The sequence below is a fragment of the Chrysemys picta genome, chromosome 13, assembly GCF_011386835.1.
Source record: "Chrysemys picta bellii isolate R12L10 chromosome 13, ASM1138683v2, whole genome shotgun sequence".
Lineage (NCBI taxonomy): Eukaryota > Metazoa > Chordata > Testudines > Emydidae > Chrysemys > Chrysemys picta.
In genome coordinates this window covers 36,549,274-36,577,269 of record NC_088803.1, presented here as the reverse complement: position 1 = coordinate 36,577,269, position 27,996 = coordinate 36,549,274, and the positions used below count along the sequence as shown (strand labels likewise).

The window sequence follows — 27,996 nt, the reverse complement described above, 5'->3', positions numbered from 1 at the left end:
TGGTAACCCTATGGGGGGAGGACTAGTCACTAGCGCCCTGTTTCCCTGGGCTCGGGGCTTTCCCCTCCGGCTCTGCGAGGAGGGGACACTAGGACCCTGCCCGAGACGCCAGCTGGGAATCCCACACCCCCGGGGGGTAGGTAGAGGCTGCACGCGGCTCAGCAAAGAGCGGCAGCTCCAGCCGCGCGGCAGAGAACCGACGGGCAAGGCAGAGCGAGGGGGATCGGAGCCCGGCCCCAGCCTCAGCGCCTCCGCCCCGGGACGGCGCTGGCCACCCCGCCCGGCCAGGGAGCTCAGAGCTGGTAAAGTTCGCCCGGTCCCCGGGCAGTTCCCGGCCCGGCTCGGTCTCTCTCCGGCTTAGCACAAGAGGAGTTCAGGCAAAGGCGCGGCGGGCGCTGTGAATGCAGCGGATCCGGGGCTGCGAAGCGATGGCAGGCGCGGAAAGTTTGGGCCAGCGGGACACCTGTCTGTGCCCCGGGTTTGCGGTCTCCTAGCCCAGACTCGCTGCTGCTGAGAGGGGTGTGTTGGGATGTATGAGGGGGTGCTGTGTGTGTGCTGGGTATGTGTTGGGCTCTGAAGGGTTGCTGGGGTGTCCATATGTTGGGATGTATGAGGAGGTGCTGGGTGTGTGTTAAGGGGGTGCTGGGGGTGCTGTGTGTGTATTGTGCTCTGTGAGGGGTTGTTGGGGTGTGTGTAAAAGGGGGTGTTGGGTGTCTGTATGTGTGTGCTGAGGCAGGGAGGACCAACCTTTAGATGTAAAACAAAACCCTGCCTAGCTCTTGAGCAGCGCAATCAAAGGGCCCCCGGTGTTTTGGGGGAAGACGCCGGAGGTGACTGTGGGGAGGGTGATCTGATGGGGAGTGCAAGGGAGAGACCAGGGCGGTTCCTTTGAACCAACTGACTTTCCCTGCCTTTCCTTGCTCAGGACCCCTGAAGTGCAGCCGGGGAACTGGTGAGAGCATCTGGGGAGCCCGTGGGACCAGCAGGAGATCTCCCAAACAAGGCCCCATGGAGAACAAGACCTTGGCCTTTGGACCCCCTCTGGGCAACAGCAGCATCAACCAGACGCTAGGGAAGATGCCCCAGCACCCCATGGAGCTGCAGGTGGTGACCATCCTGCTGGTGTTGCTGATCTGCGGGGTGGGCATCGCAGGGAACATCATGGTGGTACTGGTGGTGCTGCGCACCAAACACATGGTGACCCCCACCAACTGCTACCTGGTGAGCCTGGCCGTGGCGGACCTGATCGTGCTGCTGGCGGCGGGGCTGCCCAACATATCGGAGGTGGTGGCCTCCTGGGTGTACGGCTATGCCGGCTGCCTGTGCATCACCTACCTGCAGTACCTGGGCATCAACATCTCAGCGTGCTCCATCACTGCCTTCACGGTGGAGCGCTACATCGCCATCTGCCACTCCATCAAAGCGCAGCTGCTCTGCACCGTGGCCCGAGCCAAGCGCATCATCGCTTGCGTCTGGCTCTTCACCTCCCTCTACTGCATGATGTGGTTCTTCCTGGTGGATACTGCCCAGGCTACCTTCTCAGACGGGGCACAGGTCAGCTGTGGCTACAGGGTCTCTAGGAACCTATACCTGCCCATCTACTTCCTGGACTTCACCATCTTCTATGTCATCCCGCTGGGGCTGGCCACCGTCCTGTACGGCCTCATTGCCCGTATCCTCTTCATGAGCCCTCTGCCTGCCACCCTCCAGGACCCCGGCAGGCTCAGCTCCATGCACCAGGGCAAGCCGCCCAGCTCCAGCTCCAGCTCCATGAAGCTCTCCTGCCAGGGCAACAAGGGGGCTCTGAGCTCCAGGAAACAGGTACAGCCTGAAAGCCAGTCTGCTGTCCCCCTCCTGCTGCACCTGAGAGGGGGTGGCATTGGGAGGGTGGGGGGCATGAGACAGGTGGGGTGGGGCAGGGACTGGAGGTATGAGAGAAGTGGTGTTCCTGTGTTCCTAAAGAAGTGTTCACTCTCTGTCTCTCATGCGTTCTAAAGAAAGACTCTGGGAATTGGTCTGAGTGGCATTTTTTTCTTGGTGTTTATAGATGGTTGGCATGGTGACATCCTGGAATGGGTATAGGCGAGTTAGTGCATTACCCCCGGTCCCCCGTTATGGTCAGGATGCATTAAAGGAACCCATCTGATGGCTGCTTAGAAAGTCATCATCTCTCTAAACAGACAAGCCTGTGGAGTTGTCTTACTCTGGGGGTTGGCAGCAAAGACCTTCTCTGTGGGGCAAAATAAGTGCGACTCTGATCCCTGACTTGACAGGGGCCCTGGAACGCCATCTATTCAGTTACACCTGATGGGTTCTTAGGGATCCTTTTCTCCTGAAACACCCCCCAAAGTTGGCAGGCTTCCCAACAGAGCCCAAAGGTTCTTGGATTTAAAGGAGTGATCGACCCCCTCACAGCAGACAGTGAGGTTGTGTGAGGGGAATGGAGCTGAGCAGAGGAATAGTGCTATTGCCTTTATTGCTATTTCCGGGTTTTCTTTCCCTTCCCCGTGTAATGAAATCGTCAGGGGTAAGAGGAGAAAAGGAGTGAAAGCTGAGAAAAGGCTGAGTTCTTTTAAAACAGGGGTTCTACAACTGGGGGTTGGGACCCCTCAGGGGGTCGCGAGGTTATTACATGGGGGGTCGCGAGCTGTCAGCCTCCACCCCAAAGCCCGCTTTGCCTCCAGCATTTATAATGGTGTTAAATATATAAAAAAGTGTTTTTAATTTATAAACGGGGTCACACTCAGAGGCTTGCTATGTGGAAGGGGTCACCAGTACAAAAGTTTGAGAACCACTGTTTTAAAAGGCCCCTAACTACACCGGAGCATTGGTTTCCCACAGTCCCTGTCTCAGCGGAGAAGCGATTGCCTTGTGCTACAAGCACCACAAGAAAGGGAAGCATTCTGCAGGAATGGAGCAGTCCTGGTTAGAGGCGGTTATTGTTGCAGGCTAGCTACTAATTCGCTCCATGATTAGAAAAGTGTTCGATTGCCATAATGTGACCTGAGCTTCACTCCCAAACTGGAATCATGATTAATTAACCCTTCCAGTTTAAAATCGCCAAGGAAGAGGAGATCTGATGGGACACACCTCAGACAGGAGCGCCATTACCCAAACTCCCATCCCTTCCCTCTGAACTCCTTTCTGAGCCAATAGCATATGAATTAATTCTGGGGAGCAAACTCTCCTTGGGTAAAAAGAGGAGCTGTCCTCCAGCAGGGGGAGACGTTTCTCTTTTCTTTGCTGGTTAGTCCCTGTTTGGCTGGCTTGTTCCTGTTAGCATTCACCATTCTGTCTGGATGTGCTTTCATTCTCTGCCTAACCCACACTTTAGCTGGACAATAACTATCTGAAACCTTATTATCCTCCTTCCCTTAGCGGACAATCACAGTGTCCGGATGTGGGACCTCTCCTTTTACACCTACACTTGTACTTTATTGTGTATTAGTCAACTTTTCCATGGTGCAGGGAGTCAGGACTGGATTGGAACAGGTGCCATTTCTAGAGCTGCTAAGCGAATCCAAGCAGGGAGTAAGTCAGAGAGAGAGAGAGAGAGAGTGTGTGTGTGTGTGTGTGTGTGTGTGTGTGTGTGTGTGTGTGTGTGTGTGTGTGTGTGTTTCTAGTCTTTCTCCTTTAACTCTTGGTCTCTTCTGTTCCCATGGAAAGGTTTAGATCACGTACTGAATCCTTGTAAAGTAACTGGGTGAAATGTTAGCATTTGAAATAAAGGAACTGGAGTGGTTTAGTCATGTAAATAATAGGTAAATGAGGCTTTTTGGGATTATGCTTGATAATTTACAGCAGAAATGGACAGGCAGAGGATTCAGATGTGGATTTGGAGGCTGCAGTTTGCAAGACCAGTTCTAGCCTGGTGTAAGTGGGTGCAACTCCCTTGACTTTAAGGGCTTAAACCAGGGCTGACTTTGGCCCTTAGAGTCTACAAATTGTAAGGGTCATATACTCTTGAGGCATGGATGCACTGATACTGATAAGTGCTGTGTAAAGGCTGGTTGGGAAATGGGACTCTCTTTTGGGGTCCCCTTTTTTCCATGGGGTCCCCTTTTTTCCATCAGAAAATTTCAAAATTTGATTTTTTTCCACCAGTTCTAGTGCTGTGTGTGTGGCGAGGGAAGGTACACGACCTGGCATGCTGCAGACAGCCTATTGTATCTTCAAAGCCCTGCGCTGACATTAACTAGTCCTCCCAGCACCCTTGTAAGTAAGAAGAATATGATCAACATTTCATGCCAGCTCAGAGTTTAAGGGTTTTTAGAATTGTGCATGTGCTTTTACATACCCAGGCTAAAACCCTTTTTGACTTCACTGGAGCCAAGATTTTACCCCTACTTTCCTGATTAAAATCACAGAAACTCCCCCCTCACTCATAGCCTGTTCCAATGGGCACTTAGACATCTATCCGCACACACTTACCACAATCACACACTCAGGGTACATCCACAAATACATACACCTCATTTTGAAAATCCCAGGCTAAGTGACTTACCTAAAGCCAGTCAGTGTAACACAGGAGTTCCTGGCTCCCAGCCCCATGCTTTTTCCTCTAGACTACGCTGCCTTTGATAGTTTAGGATATGGCTCTTGGTTTGTAAGGCATCCAACCACATTGGAATTGTATTCTGGTGGTTGGAGAGTCCAGAAAATGTTATTCAAAGAACAATTGCTACACAAGTTGCCCCTTTATGGGGTGCCTCCCCCGACTGATGTCCATCATTGCCTGAAGTAGGCTGTCTGCTCTTCAGCATGATTGCCTTGTCTTTTGTGGAGTTTGCACAGCACCATATAACACTTTTCAACTCTCTTCAGCAACAATTGTCAACTCTGTAGGCCCAGCGAAGACTTGTTGATTCCGCTCTTGCAGACAAGCAGACGCAGGATACTTATCATAGGAACACTGTCTCTTTTCGGTCACACCAGAATGTGTTGTTTGTAAAAAGGCACAACCCATAACATTCTGGGACTTCTCAGCATGCAAGGGCTCTCTGGTTTGCCTCAGGTTTCTTATGGCCTTTCTGATCTGCTGCTGCCTGAGGGTCTCTAGATGAGGCTGAGATATGAACAATAATATAATAGAATAGAATAATTAATATAATATTTCCACCTGCAGCTCTTAAAGCATTTTAAAAAGGTGGATCAGTATCATTATCCTCCGACACAAATGAGAAAACAGAGGCACAGAGAGATGAAGAGTAGGGCCGAAGGTCACGTGGCAAGTCAGTGGCAGAAGCAGGAAAAGAACATGCATCTCCTGGTTCCTAGTCATAGAATCATAGAATATCAGGGTCGGAAGGAACCTCAGGAGGTCATCTAGTTCAACCCCCGCTCATGTCTGGATTGCACTGCCTCCCTCGGGATCCATCTGAATTATGAAGCTGCATGGACTATCAAGTGAGCCAACTTGGTGGGACCCCAGAAAGATTATGGTGGGAAATAAACTTTGGAAATATTGGTCTCTCTGTCTCCAGAGAGAGATGGTCTCCTGGGAGACAGTGAGCAGGAAGGTACCTTCCAAATGCAGCTCGGGCTTCACTGCCCTGTGACTGACAGCCAGAACGTCGTGTTCAGGTTTACTGCATGGTCCAAAGATCACTTTAAAGGTCTTTCCCAATTCTTTGCCTCCCTAGAAGAAACCACTGTCAGCAGAGCTGGGGTAAGCATTGGAGGCAGTAGGATAACTGCCACAAAATGCAGTTGGGAAGGACCAAGTGGGAGAATACATGAGATCTGCAGCCATATTAGGGGGACATCAGCAAGAGGATAATAAGATGTGGGAAGGAGATAATAAGCTGTGTGTATGCCTCTCAGGCACACACACAGCTCAAGTGCGTGCATCTCTCTGCAGTTCATTAGCTGCTGCAGCTGAAAATGTCTCTCTTCCTTTGCCGACTCTAGTTCCATTTTCAGAAAATTACAATTGTGAAAGAATTTGAAAACCCACTTTTTTCTTCTAACTTTTCTGTCATTGTCTTGTTAAATTTGACAGGGGCCATTTTCATATGTTAAAATCAAGGCTGCTGTGAAGGCTGGAGAGAACTATAGGGTCTCGCTTCTCCTCCCACTTCTTATGCTGTAAATTGGGAGCAGCTCCACAGAAGTCAAGCAGAATGAGAAGTTCTCAAATGGAATATCCAAGTCATTTATGTCAATGCCAAACTTTGTCTTAAATGTAGTCATGCTTCTTGCTCCCACTACCTTCCCCACATTAGATTCTTCCATTATCCAATGGGTCTCTGTAGTAGAAAACCTTCCCATTAATATTTAGCTGAGAGCCATCCAGTTTTTAACAGCAAATTGCTTAGAGCTTAATACATTTATTACAGTTCACACAGAGCGGCGGAGAGGAGACAGAGACAGATGAGTTTATCAGGCCAGAGTCAGCAAGCTAAATATTGTTTTGTGGTATTATCCTCCAGCTTTTCTTTGCCTTTTTTTGTTTTTAATTTTTTTTTTGGATGCATGTGAGAGTCTCCAGTGGGTGTGAATCATTTACCTGGCAGAGTGTAAATTTATGTAATGCACACATACTATTGGGAGCCTCTCTCAATGAGGACGACAGGATTATTAGCATGTTTGATTGCATCCAGCATAATATTTGGAATCATTACAGCTTCCCATTCAATGGGCTTTGGAGGATTTCAGAAGACAATGAGCTAACATGCATATTATTATTTATTAGTAACATTTATATTGCAGTAGCATCTAGAGGCCCTAATCACGTTAGAACCCTACTGCGCTAGGTGATGTACATGCATCATAAATGACAGTCCTTTCCCTAAAGAGCGTACCATGTATTGTAACGATTACTGCCAAGTGGATGGGGAGAAGCTGTAGACACGATATGCCTTGTTTTTAGTAAGGCTTTTGATGCAGTCCCACAGGACATTCTCAGAAGCAAACTAGGGAAATATGGTGTAGGTTATATTACAATAAGGTGGGTGTACAACTGGCTGAAAAACCATTCTCAAAGAGAAGTTATTAGTGGTTCACAGTCCAACTGGGAGAACATATCAAGCGGGGTCACACAAGGGTCTGTCCTGGATGCGATACTACTCAATATTTTTATTAATGCCTTGGATAATGGAGTGGAGAGTATGCTTTTAAAATTTGCGATGAGACCAAGCTAGGAGGGGTCGGAAAAATTTTGGAGGATAGGATTAGAGTTCAAAATAACCTTGACAAATTAGAGAATTGTCTGAAATCAACAAGATGAAATTCAAAAAAGACAAATGCAAAGTACGACACTTAGGAAGGAAAAAAAATTGAATCTCATCTATAAAATGGGGAACAATTGGCTAGCTGGTAGTACTGCTGAAAAGGATATGTGAGTTATAGTGGATCACAAATTGAATATGAGTCCACAGTGTGATGCAGTGCAAAAAAGGCTAATGTAATTCTGGGGCGTACTAATAGGAATGTCGTATATAAGACACAGGAGGTAATTGTTCTGCTCTGCTCAATACTGGTGAGGCCTCCGCTGGAGTACGGTGTCCAATTCTGGGTGCCACACTTTAGGAAAGATGGGGCATACTGGATATAGTTCAGAGGAGAGCAACAAAAATGATATCAGGTTTAGAAAACCTGATCTCTGAGAAAAGATTAAAAAAGCTGGGCATGTTTAGTCTTGAGAAAAGAAGACCGAGTAGGGACATCATAAGAGTCTTCAAATTTGTTAATGGCTGTTATAAAGAGGACAGCGATCAATTCTTCTCCATGTCCACTGAGGGTAGGACAAGAAGTAATGGGCTTAATCTGCAGCAAGGGAGATTTAGGTTAAATATTAGGAAAAACTTCCTATCTAGGTTATGGAATCTCCATCATTGGAAGCTTTTAAGAACAGTTTGGACAAACCCCTGCCAGGGATGGTCTAAGTTTTCTTTGGTCCTGCCTCAGTGCAGGGGGCTGAACTAGATGACCTCTTAAAGTCCCTTCCAGCCCTATATTTCTGGGATGCTATAAATACCACCTAAAATAGCTTAGAGGAAAAATACAGACTGGGAAGACATGCCAGAAACCCCCATTTCAAGCTTCTGGATGTGAACTGTGTTCAGTATACCTGAACCCCAAATACTTATGTGCTCTATATCACATTGACTAGGAGTTCCTGCCATCACACCAGCCTAGGTTGTGATCTTACAATTAAGTAGAGTCAGTACAAGGATGAGAGATTTCCATGGCTGACTCCAGTCCCTAGAAGAAGTGACGTTTGTAAGTAAACAGTAAAGCTAATACTCTACAGGTGCCCCAGTGGCAAAGCCTTCCTTATGGAAGAGACTACTGAGAAGATGGGCTGTGTAGCCCTGTAAGGGTGAAAAGCATTCTGTGGGGAGGCAGTGGAAATGCCTCTTCTGTATCTGAAAGTTTGGTACAGGCAAGAATATATAACACAGCTGGCTCTGATTGTTCTGCTAATCTCTCTCTGTCTTGCATTGCATAAGGGCACATCTCAGGAGTGAGAAAGGATGCAGGTTTTGTGATAATTTATTTCCAGATGCTTGTTTGTGTAAAGGACACAATCAACCTCAGAATGTTTTCTGTGCCATTTTCTCACAGATGGTTCTGTTTATCATGGAAAAGGAGAGAAGACAGATATATTCAGGAAGCTCTGAGTGTGGAAACATTTTCTTATGCCATGGCTTGCAGAACATTGTATTTCACGTGGATTCCTGTTGCACTTTGTTAGATGCGTCCTGCTGAGTCCAGACAAACAGCGTTTGGAAGGGGTCTGTTTAAAGAGACACTGATGGAGAGGAAGCAGGCTAGCTACACTATTAGCTCAGTTATCAAACAACTGTCTGACAAGCCTTCTAGTTAGGCACTACAGACTCATTAATGCCTGCTTCAGAAATGTATTAGTAACCACAGTCTTAAAGGTGAGACATAAAGACAAAGCTTATGGTCATTAAAGATCCCCTTTCATCAGAATAAGGGCGCTAATCTGAATGTCATGGCTGAGTTTCCACTCTCTGCATTGCTCAGGCAATTTCAGCTGGATCCAGAATTCTTCTTCACTTCCTGATCCAAACATTTGTATTGTTGTGCACTGTTAACAGTTGCTATGTTCCACCCCAAAGGTGGCTGCACTTCAATAGTAGGGTAAGCCCAATTTCTCTGAAAAAACCTTCACTGATTTTTAGGACTAAACTCAAATGGAATCATTAAAGGTTTTGAGGTGATACTTTTGTTTTTTCGGCTTCCCAGATAGGGTCAGAATTATCAGAGGCAAGGCTATTCTCACAGTAGTTTCATGTCTGGACAGAAGTGCCCTCAAATCTCATGCAAAATCTTGTTCACCCAAGCTTGCCAACCCAGGTCTGCAGACCCACATGGTACAGAGAATACTGAGAAGTGCACATATTTCTGGAGACTTATCTGCACCAATCCTGAACTCAACAACTTTTGAGGTCCATTCAGCACTCAGAAAACGAGTCTCTAGCGTAAATACTCATCAACATTCCGAGTTCAATCAGTAGGATAAGAAATTATGCCTCTAGGCTTAATTGATATGTAACTTCCCACTTCATAGGAATATACATAGGAAATGCCATACTGGATCAGAGCAGTGGTCCACCTAGTCCAGTATCATGTCTTCAACAGTTGTTGGCACCTAAGCTTAAGAGGAAAGTGCAAGAAACCATACTATAGGCAGTCATGGAATAACTTCTTCCCAGGGGAAGTTTCTTCTTAACCTCCACTAGTTAGTTTTGCTTAAGCCCTGAAACATGTGTGTTTATAATCCTAATTCAATTAGGTCCTGATCCTGCACCACTGAAATGAATGGGAGTTTCATCATTAGCTTCAATGGGAAGAGGATCAGGTCCCCATAGCAGAAACAAAGTAATCAGGCTCCTGTCTGGAAGGCAATAATCTTTGTGGGGTACCAGGGAAGAGGCTGCCATGTAATTTGAATGTAAGTGCTGCTTAGTAGGTGTTTCACATTGTACTTACTGGTATTGAGACAGGTGATATGAGGTGAAATTAAATGGGCAGTCAGCTTTTCCTTGAATCGCAGCATATGTTTTCAAGTACCAGTTTTTCTTCTACAACAATAAAGGGATCAAAATTCCACTGCCTTTTTCCTACCTATTTGTATACTCCTCATCCAAAGATCTCAAAGTGCTCTACACCTATTTGAAATAAATGTCACAAACCCACGTGATGTATGAAAGGATCATCACACCCATTTTATACATGGCTAATTTGAGTCACAGAGAAGCTTAAGTGGCTTGCCCAGTTTCACATACCGAGTGAAAGAAAGAGCCAGGAATAGAAACCAGGAGTTCAACCCCCTGTCCCTTTACCCACTAGAGTCATTGTGAAGCGATTTAACTGTGTGCTGTTATCCTTAGCAGTAACTTATCTATGCACCAAAATCACGCCAGATAAATCACAGCTATTTTGATGCAGCTGCAGAAGGACTAAACAGAAAGAGTGCTCTGAGTATCATAAATCTGGGCTTTAGTAGTGCATCTAACAATGCCGTCTGAAAACTAACTGGATAAATTTGATCTAGATGCAAATTCTGTGAACTGGATTGAAGAACAGCTAATAGATCATTCATAAACTGTGGTGATTCATGGTGCTCCATCTACTTGTGAGGAGATGAAGGTTTCTAGTTCATTGTTGGGGCCAGCTTTGTTTACACCTTGCTAAGTGATCTGGAGGAGAAAGGAGCACCTGGATTACATTTGAAGGTGATATTGAGCAAGGAGATATTGAGCAAACAGAGCTCAGGTAGTATGGTGAAGGACAGCAGTATAAAACCCTGAGATACAGCAGGGAGAAGACACAGACAGAGCTCAAATTGGGGAAATGGATAGATAATTAATAACTAGGCTTCCATTTGGAAAAATGCAAAATATTAATAAGGAGAACCCTAATACAGAAGTAGTGGATGGAAGAGAGGAGCTTAAAGAAGAGCCAGGTGTAGCACTGTATGATAACTGGTTCCCTGCAATGGGATCTGGTTGCTAAGCCAGTGCATATAGAGTTGTCTAAGCAGAGGCATCAAACTATGTGACAGAGGGGTAACAGCAGTGCAGCCAGTGCGTGCAATTTTATTGCAAGTCTCGTGATATTTGATGTTTTTCATAAGGCCTCAGCTCTTACAATCAGGTGATTATGTGAAAATCTTAGTTTACACTTCTAAAAAATAAGTTTCTAGCCCTCATGGTTGTGGAGAAAAGTCTGAAAATGTGAAACAAGTACATCCTAAAGGCTCAGACACCTGAAGGCAAATAACCTCCCTTCCCCCCAAAATATATTACTTTTTAAAATTTCATGACTTTTAAACTAACCTTGATGCTATTTCAGGGCCCGAAGTGATTTTTGAACGATTGGCATTGGCAATGCTGTAACAGTCCCTCTTTGAGCAGGGCTGGTGGGGCTGCATTTGCAGCTCAGTCTTGCTTCTAATTGAAATCAGAGACAAAATTCCCACTGATTTCAATGATCAGGATCAAGCCCTTGGAATCACTTAGACAGTTTGGGGCCTCTGACTGTGGAAAAGACAGCAACTGGAAAAGGTCCAGAGAAGGGCAACAAAGATAATGAAGGAACTGAAGGGAAGAACCTCCTACGAGGAAAAGTGAGGCGAGGCGCCTATGCAGAGCTTGGTGAAAAGTTGCCTGAGGCAATAGGGATATTTTCGTGTCTCTTGCTCTTTAAAAAAAACAACATAATATGAAGGAACTACATGGAGAGAAGGATGATCCAGTGGTTAGGGCCCTAGACTGCGACTTAGGAGACCGAGGGTCAAGTTCCTGCTCTGCCACAGACTTTCTGTGTGAGGTGGGGCAAGTCACTTAGCTTCTCTGTGCCTCATTTCCCCATCTGTACAATGGGGATAACAGCACTGCCCTGCATCAAAGGGGTGTTGTGAGGCTAAAATACATTAGATTGTGAGGTGCTCAGATATTACAGTAGTGGGGGCTAGATAGGTGTCTAAGATAGGTAGAAATAACCATGGTTACAACATGCAAGTCTCAACACAATGCTGTTCTGGTGGCTTCTCAAAGCAGACATTGGTGAGGGCCACAAGAAGGCCCTCAAACTACTTAAAGGGATACTAGCCTATTCTGATATGCTACGAGGAGCTTACATTATTGTGGGGGGGTCTCTCTTAATTTCTCTCCAGCCTCCAAATCTGACTTGTAATTGTGCACTTCCTTAAAAGAAATTATGTGCCTTCTACCGGCCTTACAGGTGCGGCCTCCCTCATGCTTAACTCATAACAGGCTGCTAACGAAGGAGTTCAGGTTAGACTGAATCTGAAGATAATTGTTCTTAAAAGAGGGGAGGAACTGCTGGGGGGGAGAGGTGGGGAACAAGGGAATAACAAGAAATGGGGGCATGAAACGGTATAAAAGAAAATGCAAGCTCGACTGCACGAACAGGTAGTTGCATTGGTCTGTGGGAAACTCTCCCAAGGAACATTACTGAAGCTCCCACTACTGGAGTTCTTCAAACTGAGGCTGGATTTGCCCCTTAGGGTAGTGCAGTAATGGCTGATCTTGCCCATGGCAAGGAGATGGACTCCACCCAACATCCATCCCTAATAATTGTGTTGCTATCAAGAAGTGACTGCACTAGCATGACATGGCATCTAGCCTTGGCTTAGCCTCAAGAACTCAGTCTCCAGGCCCCTTTTCTATGGAATAGGTTGAATCACTAGCACTGAGATATGTCAGGTGACATTCCATCTCTTTCCAACCACAAGACAACCCAGATGGCTTTAGGAACTTGCGTCTCTTGAATAGCACCATAGAATGCTGCTTCACAAGTGATACTGGTTCCAAACCTGTGAAAGGCTCATTTGCTTATGAATCATTTGTTGGTGGTGTGGATTATTTGCCTTCTGCCATTCAGAAGCCCGGACAGCTTTTTGAAAATGTCACAGAAAATATTCCTGGTGGCCTTCAGAAAGCTACCTTGTCATTTGTGTCAGAAATTTTGAATAGCACCAGATGCTGCTATTATAATAAAAGACATGGGGAGAGGTGTCTTATCTGAAATGGTAAATACTAGGATTAAATAAAACAGTAGACATGCTAATGATGAGACTTCTCTGCTTCAGTACTAGAGCTTGTTTAAAAGCACAATTGCCAAGTAGGTACAAACACAAGGGAGGCAACTAGAAATCAGCAGATTTTCAAATACAAATGTGCTTCTGCAGGTGGTGCTAACATAGCAATAAATATTATTATATCTGTTATCTCCTACTGTTCACAGGTATGCTGGGCATCTCACAGGAAACAAATAGAAGGCAGATCCCTGCTCTGAGGAGCTTATTTTCTAAGACCTGGATCCTGCAAACACTCATGGATGTTTGCATTAAAGAACATAAGAATGGCCATACTGGGTCGTACCAAAGGTCCATCTAGCCCAGTATCCTGTTTTCTGACAGCAGCCAATGCCAGGTGCCCCAGAGGGAATGAACGTAACAGGCAATCACCAAGTGATCCATCCCCTGCTGCCCACTCCCAGCCTCTGGCAAACAGAGGCTAGGGACACCATCCCTGCCCATCTTGGCTAATAGCCATTGATGGACCTATCCTCCATGAACGTATCTATTTATGGGCCTATTCGTGTGTGTAAGCATTGGCAGGATTAGGGCCTATGTGACTACCATGACAGACAGGAGCAGATACAACATGCCCCAACTATTTGATCTTGCAGCAGTCCAGTGGATGGAAACGGAACAAGCTAGACAGATTCAGACCATCTTTTCATCAGAGATCTGGCAGTAAATACAAAATCACTGCTCTAAAACTTTCAGATGACACAAAGATATGCATAGTAGTAAAGGATGAGGACAAGGCAATCAGACAGAGCAATCTGGATCACATGTTAACCTGGGCCCATTCAAACAAAATTTGTTTTAATACAGCCCAATGCAGTTATACATGTAGGAACAAGGCATGCAGGCCATACCTACAGAATGGGGGAAATGCTAGAAAGTAGTGACTCTGAGAAGGGCTTAGGGGGGATAGTGCACAAGCAACGTAGCATGAGCTCCCAGTGTGATGCTGAGGCCAAGAGTGCTCATGCGATCCTTGGATTCACAAACAGCAGGGTAGTGAACAGAAGTAGGGAGATGATTTTACCTCTATGTATGATTCTGGTGAGACTGATCCTGGAATACTGCGTCCAGTTCTGGTGTCCGTATTTTAAAAAAGATGTTGAAAAAGTGGGGAGGGTGCAGAAAAGAGCCACAAAAATTATTTGGGGGCTGGAGAAAATACCTGACAGTGAGGGATTTAAAGAGCTCAATTTGTTTAGCCTTTCAAAAAGAAGATTGAGCAGTGACTTGATTACAGTCTATAAGTATCTTCACAGGGAGAAAATACCAGGTACTAAAGATAAAACCAGACAAAATCAAATTAGAAATTACGCACAAGTTTTTAACAGTGATAGTGATTAACCATTGGAACAAACTACCAAAAGAAGTGGTGAATTCTCCATCTCTTGATGTCTTCAAGTCAGGACTGGATGCTTTTCTGGGAGATATGCTCCACCAAAACACAAGTAATGCGTTAGTCAAACAAGTTATTGGGCTCCATACAGCAGTTATGGGGTAAAATTTAATGGCCTGTGATGTACAGATGGTAATACTAGATGATCTAATGGTCTTGTCTGCCCTTATCGCTATTAATCTATGAATTATGAAGAGTGGAGTTAAAAAACCATTTGGAGCATACTTAGGGAAATTTGAAATCTTTAAATCAAGAATGGATATCTTTCTGAAAGAGATGTAGCTCATACAGAAATTTTGGGCTTGATGCAGAAATTATAGGGTGAGATCCCCTGGCCACCTTTAAACAGGAGGTCAGATAAAATGATCAAAATGGACCCTTCTGGCTTTAAAATCTATGAAACCTGGGAGGGGAGGAGCAAGGGAGGATATGTGTTCCAGCCAGTTTAGGCTGCACATGTCTGAGTGGTTCAAGTGGTGCAATTGATTAGTTTTTCAAATGTAATGTGTGAACAAGCTCATTTGCCTAAGATGATCTGTGTGGAATCCACAGACACAGAGCAGGGATTAGTGTGACTCTCATAAGGGAGGCTATTTTGCAAGGTCTATGTTGGAAACAATGTGCTTAGAGATAAATGCCTGGTAAATTAAAATGTAACATGATTTTATCTGATAATAAATGACCACCAGTGGGCAGCAGAGATGTGCTTTAAATCATTGTGGCCAGGACTAAGAGGCTAGAGGAACGACCACATGAAGCAGGGCTGAAGATGTATTAGAATGGTAGGACAAAAATAAGGCAGGGGAGAAGGTGTCCAAGGGGAAGTGAGAGGGTGTGGAAAGTGGAGAACAGCAGCAGGGACTCAGAAGCAGCGGCCTAAGGTGAGACGGTAGCAGATGGAAGGGGTGATAGAAAGCATACAGCCTAAGGAATTCACTGAGGCCAGATGTAAGAAGTGGGGATGGAGATACTGAGTGGGATTGCAAAACAGCAGCCATCTCCTAAATGACTAAACTGTAACTTCAGTAAGCTCTGTATGGTGGGAGCGGTGAACTCAGACCCAATGGAAATGCATTCACAGTGATGGAGGATGAAAGCCCCCTGAAAACGTATTGCAACACGAGGTGCCACTCTCATCATGAGGGTCTTGGCTTAGAGAGAAGTTGTTCTGTGGATTAAAACTGACTTCACGCCCAGAGCTTTCCAGGGTAGCTCATTCCATCCCCCTTCCCACGGCACAGTCTTGAAAGAGATGCTTATGGAGGTGGTTGTGCTCATTACAGCAAACAGCTCTTATTGCTCCACGAAGTTAGAGTTAGCTGTTATGGCTTGTGTGTTTGTTTAACTGCTTTGAAAGACTTCCCTTTGCTGTGTTTGGGCTTTATTGAGAGACTTGTGGGTTGGTTCCATTTGTGACTTTTCCATGTGGAGCTGCCTGTAATGAAACGAGCACGTCACACTGAGAAAAACCTTGTTAGGGGAACGGGGATGAAGACAGAGATGCAGAAGGCATTTATTGAGAGATATTTCTGAGAAGAAAGCTGCGTCCCACACACAGGCAGTCCCACACCCTGGTGTAATCATTAGCAGCCAGCATGGATTTACTACGAACAAATCATGCCAACCAACTAGATTTCCTTCTTTGATAGGGTAACGGGTTTAGTGGATATGGGGAATGCGGTGGACATAATATACCTGAACTTCAGCAAGGCTTTTGACACAGTCCCACATGGCATTCTGTTAAGTAAGCTAGAGAAATGTGGGCTTGGCAGAGCTACAATTAAATGAATACATAATTGGTTAAACAACTGCAAACAAAGAGAAACTATTAATGGAATGATGTCAGATTGGAGGGAGGTCTCAAGTGGGGTTCCACAGGCATTCTGGGTCTGGCGTTGTTTAACATCTTTATTAATGACCTGGATGTCGGAATAGAGATCATACTGATCAGATCTGCAGATAAGATAAAGCTGGGGGGGGGGAGGGATTGCCAACACTTTGGAGCAAAGAGCTAAAATTCAGAGGGATCTTGATAAACTGGAGAACTGGGCTATAGACAACAAAATGAGATTCAACAATACACATGTAAGGTGCTACACTTAGGGAAGAAAAACCAAATGCACAAATACAGAATGGGGGACAATGCTTGGCAGCAGCATTGCTGAGAAGGATCTGGGAGTTGAGGTGGATCACAACCTCAACATGAGTCAGCAATATGATGCTGTTGCAAAAAAAGCAAATGCAACTGTAGGTTGCATTAACAGAGGCATAGCATGCAAATCTTGGGAGGTGATAGTACCTCTCTACTCAGCTGGAGTACTGTGCCCAATTTTGGTCACCAGTATATAGAAAAGATGTAGAAAAACTGGAAAAGATCCAGAGGGGATTGACAAAGATGATCAAAGGGATGGAATGCAAGCCATATGAGCAAAGGTTGGAGGAACTGGGTATGTTTAGTTTGGAAAAGAGATTAAGGGGGGACATTATAGTGGTCTTCAAATACTTGAGAGGCTGCCATAAAAAAGATGGAGAAAAGTTGTTCTCTCTTGCCACAGAGGGCAGGACAAGAGGCAATGGGTTCAAACTACAGCATAGCAGATTTAGATTAAATCTTAGGAAAAACTTCCTAACTATAAGAAAATTAGGACAATGGGACAGACCCCCAGGGAAGTTGTGGAAGCTCCTTCACTGGAGGCTTTCAAAAGGAGGCTGGATAGCCATCTGTCTTGGATGGTTAGACACAACAAATCCTGCAACCTGGCAGGGGGCTAGACTAGAAGATGACGCTTGCGGTCCCTTCTAGCCCTATGATCAGGGTCAGTAAGCTGAGCGCTTGGAGACAGCTATAAGTATTTGTTCCCATTTCCGAGACCCTTTACATTTCCCCTCAACACTTTTAAATGGCTTTGCATGCTCAATTATTTCACTAATGCAAAGTGTATGAAACCTGTAAGCCGCTGTAAGATAAACCACAGAGTGTGTCAGGGGGTGTCTATACTGGAATTAGACACCTGCGGCTGGCTGGCTCATGCCAGCTGACTTGGGCTCACGGGGCTCAGGCAAAGGGGCTGTTTAATTGTGGTGTAGGCATTCAGGCTTGGGCTGGAGCATGAACTCTGGGTCCTAGAGTCCAGGCTCCAGCCCTGCACAAGGAGCTGATTCTGTAACTGAGATTCTTCCCCTCAGAGGCAGGGAGCTGACTTTCATCTGAATGTCTTCTGTGGAGCAGTTATAACTTACGCTATGAGCCATCGTTAAGAATGAGCAGGTGGGATCAGAAGGGTGACATGCAAACAAACCCTGAACTGTTCATTTCGCTCTCTCTCAGCTCTAGCTTTTAATTGCCCAGCATCTTTTATTCTTGAAATAATAAAACAAAACCCAAGATGCTAGCGAATGCCTAAGATCTGTGAGGGAAAGGCGCCTGGGCAGAAATCTTTATCCACAAAGCTTAGTGCGCCTTTGGCTTTAGCCAGATGTCCAGTGGAGTGTCTGGAAGCCGAGCTGGTTGAATAAAAAAGGACCTAACTCATCAGACGTTTTATTTGATCTCTCCCTCTGTCTGCCCCTGACTCACTCTTCCCACTTGATCTGAGATCTGACACACTAATCGTTTTGCAAGACTTTTGAAGCTGCTGCTAGCCCAGCTCCCTAGAGACCCCTGCTGATCTCGCTGCCTGCACTGCCATGGCTCCCCAGCCTTCTCCTTCCAGGGCGGGGGCAAGCACCTTTGCTGGGGAAGAGGCTGTAACAAAGAACAACTTTTATACCGAGATTCCTCAGTGTCCTTTAGCAGATACCAACAGCTGTCTCCCCAGGGGGCTAATGTCCCCGCTTATGCTTTAGTTTCTCGCCTTTAAGCTGTGTGTGTTTTAAATATCATTTAGGGCCCTCAAGTGGGGATGAATCTTTACAAACATGCCTCCGGGGCCACATGTACACACCTACCCCACACAGCTGCTTGGGCTGGTTTTTCATTGAAATACAGTGAGGAGCCCTTAGAAGGCAAGAAAGCCTTCGAGGGTGCTGATGCCCCTTCTCACTTTGGCATGTTGTCTTTTACTTGGCAGGGTAGCTCCATTTACTACAGCCTTGTACTTTGTGGTCGCTATAGAAACAGATTCTCGCTTCCCCTGTTAGGCTGGAAAAGCGGGTAACTTTGACGTCCTCTCCGATGATTCCACTGGTGTCTCCCCAGCCCCCCTCCCTCCTTTATTAGTAAGCAGTGAACTAGTGATTCTTTGTAATCTAATTTTTCCTCAGGAGGACGAGGGAGCAGCCCAAGTAACTGCTTTGCTTCTATGTGGATAGGCAGGAGACCAACATGGTTCTCTGTTACCCTGCACCTAGTAGTCACCTAAAGGCAGTGCAAAGCATTGCAAAATGCTACCAGATCAGAAGGGTAGCATCTGAGACCTGCTTTGCACTGGTGCCAATGACACAGCCTGTCCGTGAAGTGGGGAATCAGGCCCACAGTACCGGGCAGAGCTGCACATCCACCAAAACAGACAGGTGTTGTAACTGGAATCTCCAACAGCAAATGTCTGGTCCACAATGGAATAGAATTATTTTTAGCAACTGGAGATGGTTATATCTGGGATGCAACATGCTCAAAGTCACAGAGGACATTTGTCCCTAAAACCATTCAGATAACCCTTGCTAGTCATGACATATTATTAATTGTATACCTAACCTTCATAAATTCTCTCTTGCTTAACAATTCTATTTAGATTCCCCATTTAACCACCTTACCCAACATGCAGTACTTACAGTACATCAATTATTTCATTACAGTCAGAAAGAAAGGATGGTCACTCACTGTGTTCTGTAGTCACTCTTCACCAGGTCAGCATGAGGTAAGTCATTGCCTTGGGAGACCTGGAGTATCCAACAGAAGACGACAGCAAAAGATTCCTGTCAGTCATGCACTGCTATGACATAGGACCTTTTCATTCTCAGTGATGCTGGAATGGAAGTGGGCTTGTGAGAGACCTGAAGGAAATGATATTGCAGTCAAAGGAGATATGTATTCCATTAGATGCAGCTTTGCTTAGGTCTCCATTGTGACCAGTACCAATTGACTAAGGACATTTACATCTTAGAGAATGTCTTTCAGAACTGCTGCCAGACTTATTGTGGGGTCTGGATGCAGTGTCCTATGATGAAAGACAGATCAGTGTGCTCAGTGTGTGGGAAAAGTCACACCAAAAATGATTTAATAAAGGTAACAAAATTCTTCTCAAGGTTAAATCAGCACTGGCTTTATGTGATGTGACAAAGGTAAAATTACTGGACTTGACCAAAAATTGAGGAAGGGTAGATTCAGGTTGGAGATCAGGAAGAGGTTTTTTGATCACAGAGTTATTGTGACATGGAATCAGGTACTATAGGAATGAGTTGAAGCTGTGAATGTTAAGTCAGGTAAAACTAGAGTGAATGAGTACTGGGGACTCCTAGCATGTCTATAAGCACCTGCTGAAAAAGGAGTGTGGGGTGGGGGGTTGTTCTGGTAAAAAGGCAACTGGACCAGTGGTTCCTTCCATCCTAATTTCCCACTGCTTGAGAAACCATCGGTAACCAGATGTTAATTTCCATCATATTGGGAACATTCCCTCTTTATTAGTGACCTGTACTGGTGCTCGTGAATGAACAGGTCACCCTTCACAAACATGATGGTGCTTTAAACCAAAGAAGAAGAGAATTACAAATAATCAAAGAAAAAAACTCATTGTAGAGGTTTAAATGAAGCTCCGGTCCCCCAGCGGGAAGTGAAGTCCACCAGAGAGTTCAGCTAAACATGCCAGAGTTTATATTCGGAGTATGTAACTGAAAGGGATTATTGTATGCCATTCGGAATCTGATAACTCATCACCTTAGGAAGGAATGTCTGTGCTGAATGCCCAGTATGCCTAGGCGGGCTAGCGAAGGTTTCTGGGTCACACTCTCAGGCAGTTATTTTGCATAGGCTCAATCCAAAACCCACTAAGCCAATGAAAAGTGTCCCATTAATTTCAGTAGTTTTTGGACTAAGCCTCAAATCTCTAATACTGAATTTTCTACTTATCCCAGAGGACAGCCAGGGCCTTAATGGAGTTCCTGTTCAGACAGGACAAGGATGCTTGCAGCCTGCTTAGATCAAATGAATATACATCCAAGTCTGCTTTAACCACCCAGGAGACCAAGCTAAATAAATAGTTTAGTAGAGGTGAACTAAAGGTTGAATGAATTTGTACTCAGGGTCACTTAAAACAGACACTTGGTTGCCTCTTGCTGTAGGTTTCAATTGATTGTTACAGCTTTGTCCAAAGTGAACACGTTCAAGTTCTCATACAGAATCAAACCTCAGCAGTACCAATACACAGCAAAAAGCAATCCTCTTTGCAAACTTGACAGACAGGTAAATGTGCAGTGACTCGGGGAAGTATTGAGATCTTACAGATGTACAGAGAGAAGATTGCTAGACATTCTGGGTCAGATCCTTGGCATAGCTCCATTTACTTGGAGCAACACCACTTTACACCAGCTGAGGAGCTGGCCCTCTCTCTTCCTAAAAGAATACAAGTGTCTTCTTGTGAGCGCTCCCTCTAGTCTGTGTCTCCCTACTGACTTTGTTCTGTGCACAAAACTGGCTGATTATCTGTGCTGCTTTTCCAGGTGGTGTGTTGGCCTGTATCACATTGAGCAGTTTTTCTCAGTTAATTGCTATAACAATATTTCTTATGTTCATATATAATTTTTTTTGTATCCATAACAAATCTTTAGCATCAGGTTCATCGCCTTCATTGTCATTATCAATAGCAACATCCTAGTTGGTACCTGCAAAGCTTAACCATCAAGGTTACCATCTTCATCATTTGGAATAGTGTAAAACCCATCCTCATCTTCGAGACCTCATACATCTTCCATCTCCAGCTGTGGTAAATAGAAAATATTTTAGAAAACTGTCTTTCAATTATAGTGACCTTAACAGATTTGTTGAATGTTATATTACTAACATATAACATCTGTATATAGTCACACTGATACAGTGCATTGTAAGTACCACATGTGGGGGGTTGGTAAGGAAATCTATCCTTTACTATACTGGTTTGACAGCTCTGGGGACTAAAATTCTCCCAACCTAGATCACTGATAGCACAGATTACAGCAATGTGGGACTCCGTCATACTGCCCCCTGAATGTGCCTCAGCATTGACATGAATACACACCCTTTATTGAGCAGAAGATGGTTCAATCTCCATGGCCCAGTCATTCCTAATCCTTTTAGCTGAAACAGTGGTACCAGTTATGACAGTTGGTTATAACTGGAACTGGATGGACCCCAATGGATTTCCTGTGGGGCACCAAGCCAACCGTCAGACTATAATGACTGCTGGTCACTACCAACTTATTTCTGAGTATTTCTAAAAATTGCTCATTAGCATGGCATTTGGTGCTAGATGGGATAGATTGGAACCAGAAATCTATGAGACACTATTATCCCTGAGCCATCCTATTCCTTGTGAGTAAGGATTTCCATGGTAGAACTGTGTCAGATATGGGTAACTTCACATATACTGCAATCCTTCACGTGTATTTCCCAGAAGGAGTAAGACATAATAACTGGCCCATTGGGTTCTTAGCTGTGATACAGTAACTCATAGCATCATCACACTATCTCATGCTGGGACGTGTCCCTGTGTCACCACTGTACTGTACTCTGGCTTCCAGGCTTGGTAGTGATTCCTTTCTTGTTCCAGGCTTTACAATGTGACATGTCACCATTCTCAGCTCCACAGAGAGCGTTCTAGGGTATGGTACCCTGTAACCAACTGAAAACCATACTTCAAGAGAACCGGGGGGCCAGACCTTGACAAAAATGTCTATCTTCCTGCAGAAAAGCATAATTACTGAACTACCCCCTTTTGGGCATTTAGGGGTGCCTAGCCTCTTAATATGCATGTCATACTCCCTTTAACGTATATAAGGCATTCTGAAGAGCATGTGTATTCAGTAAATATGTGCTGAAAGGAATATAATCACTCATAGAAATGGCTGTTTGCAACTGCCTGATTCGGATTATTGTAGAACATCAATATAAGAGAAATGCATTTTTTTAAAAAATTCTGGAGTGCAGCAGAGAGGGACTGCAGCTCATTTCTGAAGTCTCATCACGTCCTTTTTCCTAATGTGCCAATATAGAACTTTGCAGATGCTTCAGATTTTAACGATATTCACTAGCTACTCTGTGCAAAAAAATTGCTCTTGGAACAGATCTGGAATTCATGCTGGAGTCTGCGTGCTCTAATACCAGTTACTGGCAGAATCACTTGCCTCTGAAATGTTTAAATTGAGCGGAAAGTCAACAGAGTCCAAAAGAATCATTTAAATATCTGAGAAGTAATTTTAATGCTTCCTGCACCAAATGCTGCTTGGGATTCTGCCCTAGCATACAGGATAGTTTTCCCCTTGATTTTTTGTTGTTGTCCCAAGCAATTTTCAAAATTGCATCCAGTCAGAAATTCTGACCTCTTCAGTCCTTTCTATCCAGCTCATCTCCCAGCCAATGAATGATTGTTCCCAATGGGGGTTTAAGTGTCTTGAATGATGATGGGAGACCTGTTATTTAAGTGTGTTATTTATATAAAATATGCTCACAGGAGTGAAATTGGCCCCTCCAGAGGGGTTGCCAAGATCTATGCCCCGCTTAGCCTTATTTTGAAGCCTTAAATGGGACTTAAGTGATGCACAGACCCTGAGTTGGCCCTCTGCAGTTTCAAAAGTGGTAAGGTCCTGTTGGAAGAGGTGTAACATCAGCTATTTATTTTTTGTCCCTCACAACTCAACAGGTGACCAAGATGTTGGCTGTGGTAGTGATCCTCTTTGCCCTGCTGTGGATGCCGTATCGCACATTGGTGGTGGTGAACTCCTTCCTGGACCCTCCTTACCTCAACATCTGGTTCCTCCTGTTCTGTAGGATGTGCATTTACCTGAATAGCGCCATCAACCCCATCATTTACAACCTGATGTCTCAGAAATTTAGAGCAGCCTTCAAAAAATTATGCAAATGTGAACAGAAAAGGACTGAGAACCCCACCCAATACAATGTTCCGGTGTACTATAGCGTCATGAAGGACTATTCCCATGAGGACTCCGATCATGATGTCACAGAACAAGAAGATCTAAATGGTTTTCCCGCAACAGTGAAGAAAAGTAAACTTTATAGATAAACGTGGTGACCATGAAACAACATAGACTTTGGGAAGTACGTGGTTGTATTTTACACTGTCTGGAATGTCCTATTGAAAATTGTTTCTGCCATATGTGGAGAGCACACAACAAGATTAATTTAAGAGCTCTCTAGGGCATTTAACAAAATAGATTCCTAGAGGGCAAATTAATTTGCTTTTCCTGAATGCTAATTTATTCACAATCAGTATTGTGTGTTAGACTTTTGACAGCATTTTACATGGTCTGTAGTTAATGTGGTGGTGCAATTACATTTCCTGTTATGCACAAATATTTTTATTTGTTGGGCCTAGTCAGGGCTTACATAGGAAACCTAAGAAAATCCAGGTGCTGAAGGTGGTTGTACAGGGTCTTCAGTAGGATATCTTTTCTCTGAACCAATGCCTCCCAAGCAGTAGTAAGGGGCACTGTGTTGCTGAAGTGTCATCTTTCTGGTGGGACATAGAACCGAGACCCAGGCCACTTGAAGTCATTAAATGAAGATCCCATAGGGCTTTCAATAATAGGAGAGGTGTCAGCTCCATTGTCCTGGCCAAATTCCAATTTGGAAAATGTTATTCTTCCTACTTAAAGTCTCTCTGGTATCTACAATTGCATACAGTACTCTTCCTTTTCTGTTCTGCTATAACTATAGTGTGGTATTGTTGTGTACTGTTGAAGAGCTGCCACACTCTATCCCAGAGGTGGCTGCATTTCAGTGGCAAGCAAAATGATTGTGTTAGGTACCATAAATAATTTGTAAAAGTTTGTAAAGTGGCATGGGACCCTTCGTGATTAATGGTACTATGTAAATGTATAATATTATTGTTTCTAATTGTCATTACACTCTAAGAAGATAAATGGATATTCAGAATTGTACAGTTCAGTGAAACCATCCAGTGGAGCATGTCCCATACTTGTAAGATATTATTTAGACTAGATCAAAAAGCACAGAAGATTGCACATGTTTAAAAGGAACATTCTGAATCCTGGGAATTCCTAGGGAAGATTTTGCTCCATAAAATAAATGGCAGCCATTGGTAATCCTGGTGAGTGACAGAGACTTTGTCAGACTCTCACCATACATTAGAGATTGTTTCGTCACTGTGTGGCATCTTACAGCTCCATATCCTCAAATTAGAAAGGGACTGTACAGTACATCTAGAGCACAAATGTGCAGCTATCCAGCTGTACACCTACAGAAGAGAACTGTTCTGAGAACCAAACCTGCACTTCATTCTGACCTATCTGAGGACTATACAGCATATATTTGTTTTTGGTCTGATATGTGGCTGTGTGTGTGTATATACATTATACTGTCTTTTATTTAACTAGTCCAAAATAATTATAAGGCAAAGAAAATGTTTAAAAAATGCAAATTGTTGTTTCAGATGCATACTATGGGAATGTTTGTTTGGGAATTTATGGACAAATGTACTTCATGCGCTTAACAGCTGGCCTGTCATTAACGTATGTGGGTCTTTAGGAACCATCTTTCTCATTATTGTTATCACTGGGAGTTCTGCTAACTGATTTTAAATCACAGCGTCAATTGGATTCTACAAAGAGAACTGGATAGAATTACCATGGCTACAGCATGTGAAAATTGTACCAAAGGAGCAAGTAAAAGACACATCTTACAGGAGACAATTTTTCTCTAATCTTAATATTTTGTGGCACTAAGCAGAGGTTAATAATAAGATTAACATGCAGCTTAGAGCAGAACAGCTGCCACCACACAAAATCATCAGGTGTAAAGGTCTCAAAAACAGTGGTAGGCACATGCAAGGTATAATAGAAACTGTGCCATGATTAATGACGTCACATTAAAAGTAGCCCAAGTGCCACTCCAGATATTCATGACAACAATTCCAGCTGTTTTCCTCTTCTATAATGAGACAATCTGTCATACAACTCTGCAGGTAAACAAGTTTCATTTGTATGTATGATCGTGGTGAATAGGGAAGTATTGTGATTATAGCTATTTTTACAGTAGCATCTAGAGCAGTAGTTCTCAAATTTTTGTACTGGTGACCCCTTTCACATAGCAAGCCTCTGAGTGCAATCCCTTTTATAAATTAAAAACCCGTTTTAATATATTTAACACCATTATAAATGCTCGAAGTAAAGCGGGGTTTGGAGTGGAGGCTGACAGCTCATGACCCCCCATGTAATAAACTCGCGACCCCCTGAGGGGTCCTAACCCCCAGTTTGAGAACCCCAGATCTAGAGGCCCTTGATATGGATCAGGGCCCCTCTACATTCGAAGCTGTACATACATGTAATGAATAGACAGTTGCTGTCCCAAAGAGCTTACAGCGCCTAACTATGTAATATAGAGTATACTGAAGTGTGCAAAAGGGGTGATAGAGAGGGGGTCCCCAGATACTCAGAGAATGGATGCCTTAGATATTAATAAATACACTGAAGAACTGGGCATAATGAAAGACCAGTACAAGCCTTCACTGGCTGAGTTGGGGTTTGGTTGTAAATTTGTTTGGAATGTTTGCTATGTCAAATCCTGTATTTCTATACAGCAAAAGAGCATTATTGCCCTGGATGGGATTTTTCGGCCTTTCCCTTACCCCAGCCACCTCTTGGTTAATCGATAAAAGGCAGATATAATCTAGAGATGGTTTCATACCAAACCCCTGAATCCAAACACTACCGAAATCTTAGCCCTGATCTACACGCTAATTTTATGGCTGGTCCCTATATCAATAACAAGCCAAACCAAGACAGCAGATCCACCCCTCATGGGATTCAACGCCTGCTACTGAGTTTTGCAATTCTGTGTAACCTTAGGTCTTATTCTCCCATTTGTGGCTGATCCACAAACTAGAATGATCCTGGTCTGCTGTGCCTGGCAGAAGGGACATAGAGAACAATTCCAGTTTAGCAGGGTAGGAGGTAGGTATATACAGTAGTTTCAATTTGTGAGAGTAATAAACCCAAATATTAATAGGCCTCCAGTCCTAATGAGCCAATAGGTTCCAATGGACATGTTCAGCACAGCAGCAAAATGATAGCAAGTGCATCTATGTTTAGGAAGAACTGGCTGTAGAAAGAGCATGAACCCCACTGCCCTTAAAACCATCAGCATCTAGTCACTAGTGGGCCATTCATCCACTGGGTTGTGATGTTGTTCCCCCCTGGCATGGGCTATACCCCCAGAAATACCCTCGTAACAAATTGCTTGGTGCCAGTGAGGCGGTGGATGGAGTTCGATGCACAAGAAGCACTACACACATTATTAGAATAAGTTTTGGATTGTTGACTGGCTGTGGTTAGGCATTTTACCTGTCATTGGTGGACATGCTGAGTGAAATCTAGATCAAAGTGACCCTTGTTAACAAGCCCCTATGGTATCACAGAGGCAATGCTTAAGGTATTAAGGTAGTGACTTTAAACAGGTTTATACTCCAAACTGGATCATCTCTGCCAATTTCAATAATAAAGCAGAATTACCAGTAATTCCCTCTGCCTCCTCTCAAGACCTCAAAAAGGTGCTTGAACCCAATAGGTGTGCAGTGGGCATCGGCTGTAAGTTAAACTCGACTTAGACCAAAATGGCTGATACACACCAAGAAATGAGCCAGAAAATTCAGATATCCAGCCAGCCTTTAGAAACACGTTAGTTTCCTTTCGAGCTCGGACTCTGAGCCTTCCAGTTCTGTATGAATAAATAATGGTAACTTCTAACAAGTCTCTGTGAATGTAACAATTTTGTTTCAGGTTTTATTTATTTACCACTTTCTTTTGACGATCATCAGAATGCTCATCGGATACTAGAATCCCTGGGAAATGAGACTTGGTGGGCCAGCTTGTATCAATCAGCACAACTCCACGTGAGACTGACAGAGCTACGCTGAGTTACACCAGCTAAAGATCTGGCCTTACATTGAATCATTTACCTCAGTAATTAGCAGAAAATAGTGATGAGGATCTAATACACACCTTCTTAATCAGAACAGGTGTTACACAGGAATCATAATTCCCAGGACAGGACTGAGGCATTAGAACTCTATACAAAGAATTTTGCCCCTCGGCCACTCATTTTAGAATAGCCAGTGCTCCTTCCTTGAAACCTCTTAAATTATAATACCTACGCTTAGGCATTTAGATCGCTTAAGCCTAGGGAATATCTTGAACCTGAAACTGTGGCTCACACAAATTCTTTACAAACATTGCTAGCCACAATCAATATCCTGCATCTATTAAATCCTGTTTCCCGTCAATCTCATTTCAGCCAGGAATTTCTTTCAATTACTGCTGGGTTTATTTTATTTTAAACAATTCC

The 27,996-nt window shown here is 44.2% G+C and overlaps 1 protein-coding gene across 3 annotated transcripts; it reads left to right on the top strand.

The window, feature by feature from the left end:
• LOC101937576 (thyrotropin-releasing hormone receptor-like) lies at positions 1-27,401 on the top strand. Of its 3 annotated transcripts, none has more exons than XM_065565954.1 (3): positions 1-136; positions 926-1,821; positions 23,318-27,401. In XM_065565954.1, exons 2-3 carry the CDS (start codon positions 1,009-1,011, stop codon positions 23,696-23,698), a joined length of 1,194 nt encoding a protein of 397 aa, XP_065422026.1. In that variant the 5' UTR covers positions 1-136; positions 926-1,008; the 3' UTR covers positions 23,699-27,401. The 3 variants fall into 3 exon arrangements, with proteins under 3 accessions (XP_065422026.1, XP_005304706.2, XP_005304707.2); XM_005304649.4 differs by having other exon boundaries at positions 129-302; XM_005304650.4 differs by lacking the exon at positions 1-136 and adding an exon at positions 404-519.
• The last annotated feature ends 595 nt before the right edge of the window (positions 27,402-27,996 follow it).

What these genes read in the sequence shown, in the direction of transcription:
- LOC101937576 (XM_065565954.1), top strand. Translation starts at nt 1,009, where the DNA reads ATGGAGAACAAGACCTTGGCCTTTGGACCCCCTCTGGGCAACAGCAGC. An exon ending in CTCTGAGCTCCAGGAAACAG is followed by an intron (nt 1,822 to 23,317) that starts GTACAGCCTGAA and finishes ACAACTCAACAG; the next exon opens with GTGACCAAGATGTTGGCTGT.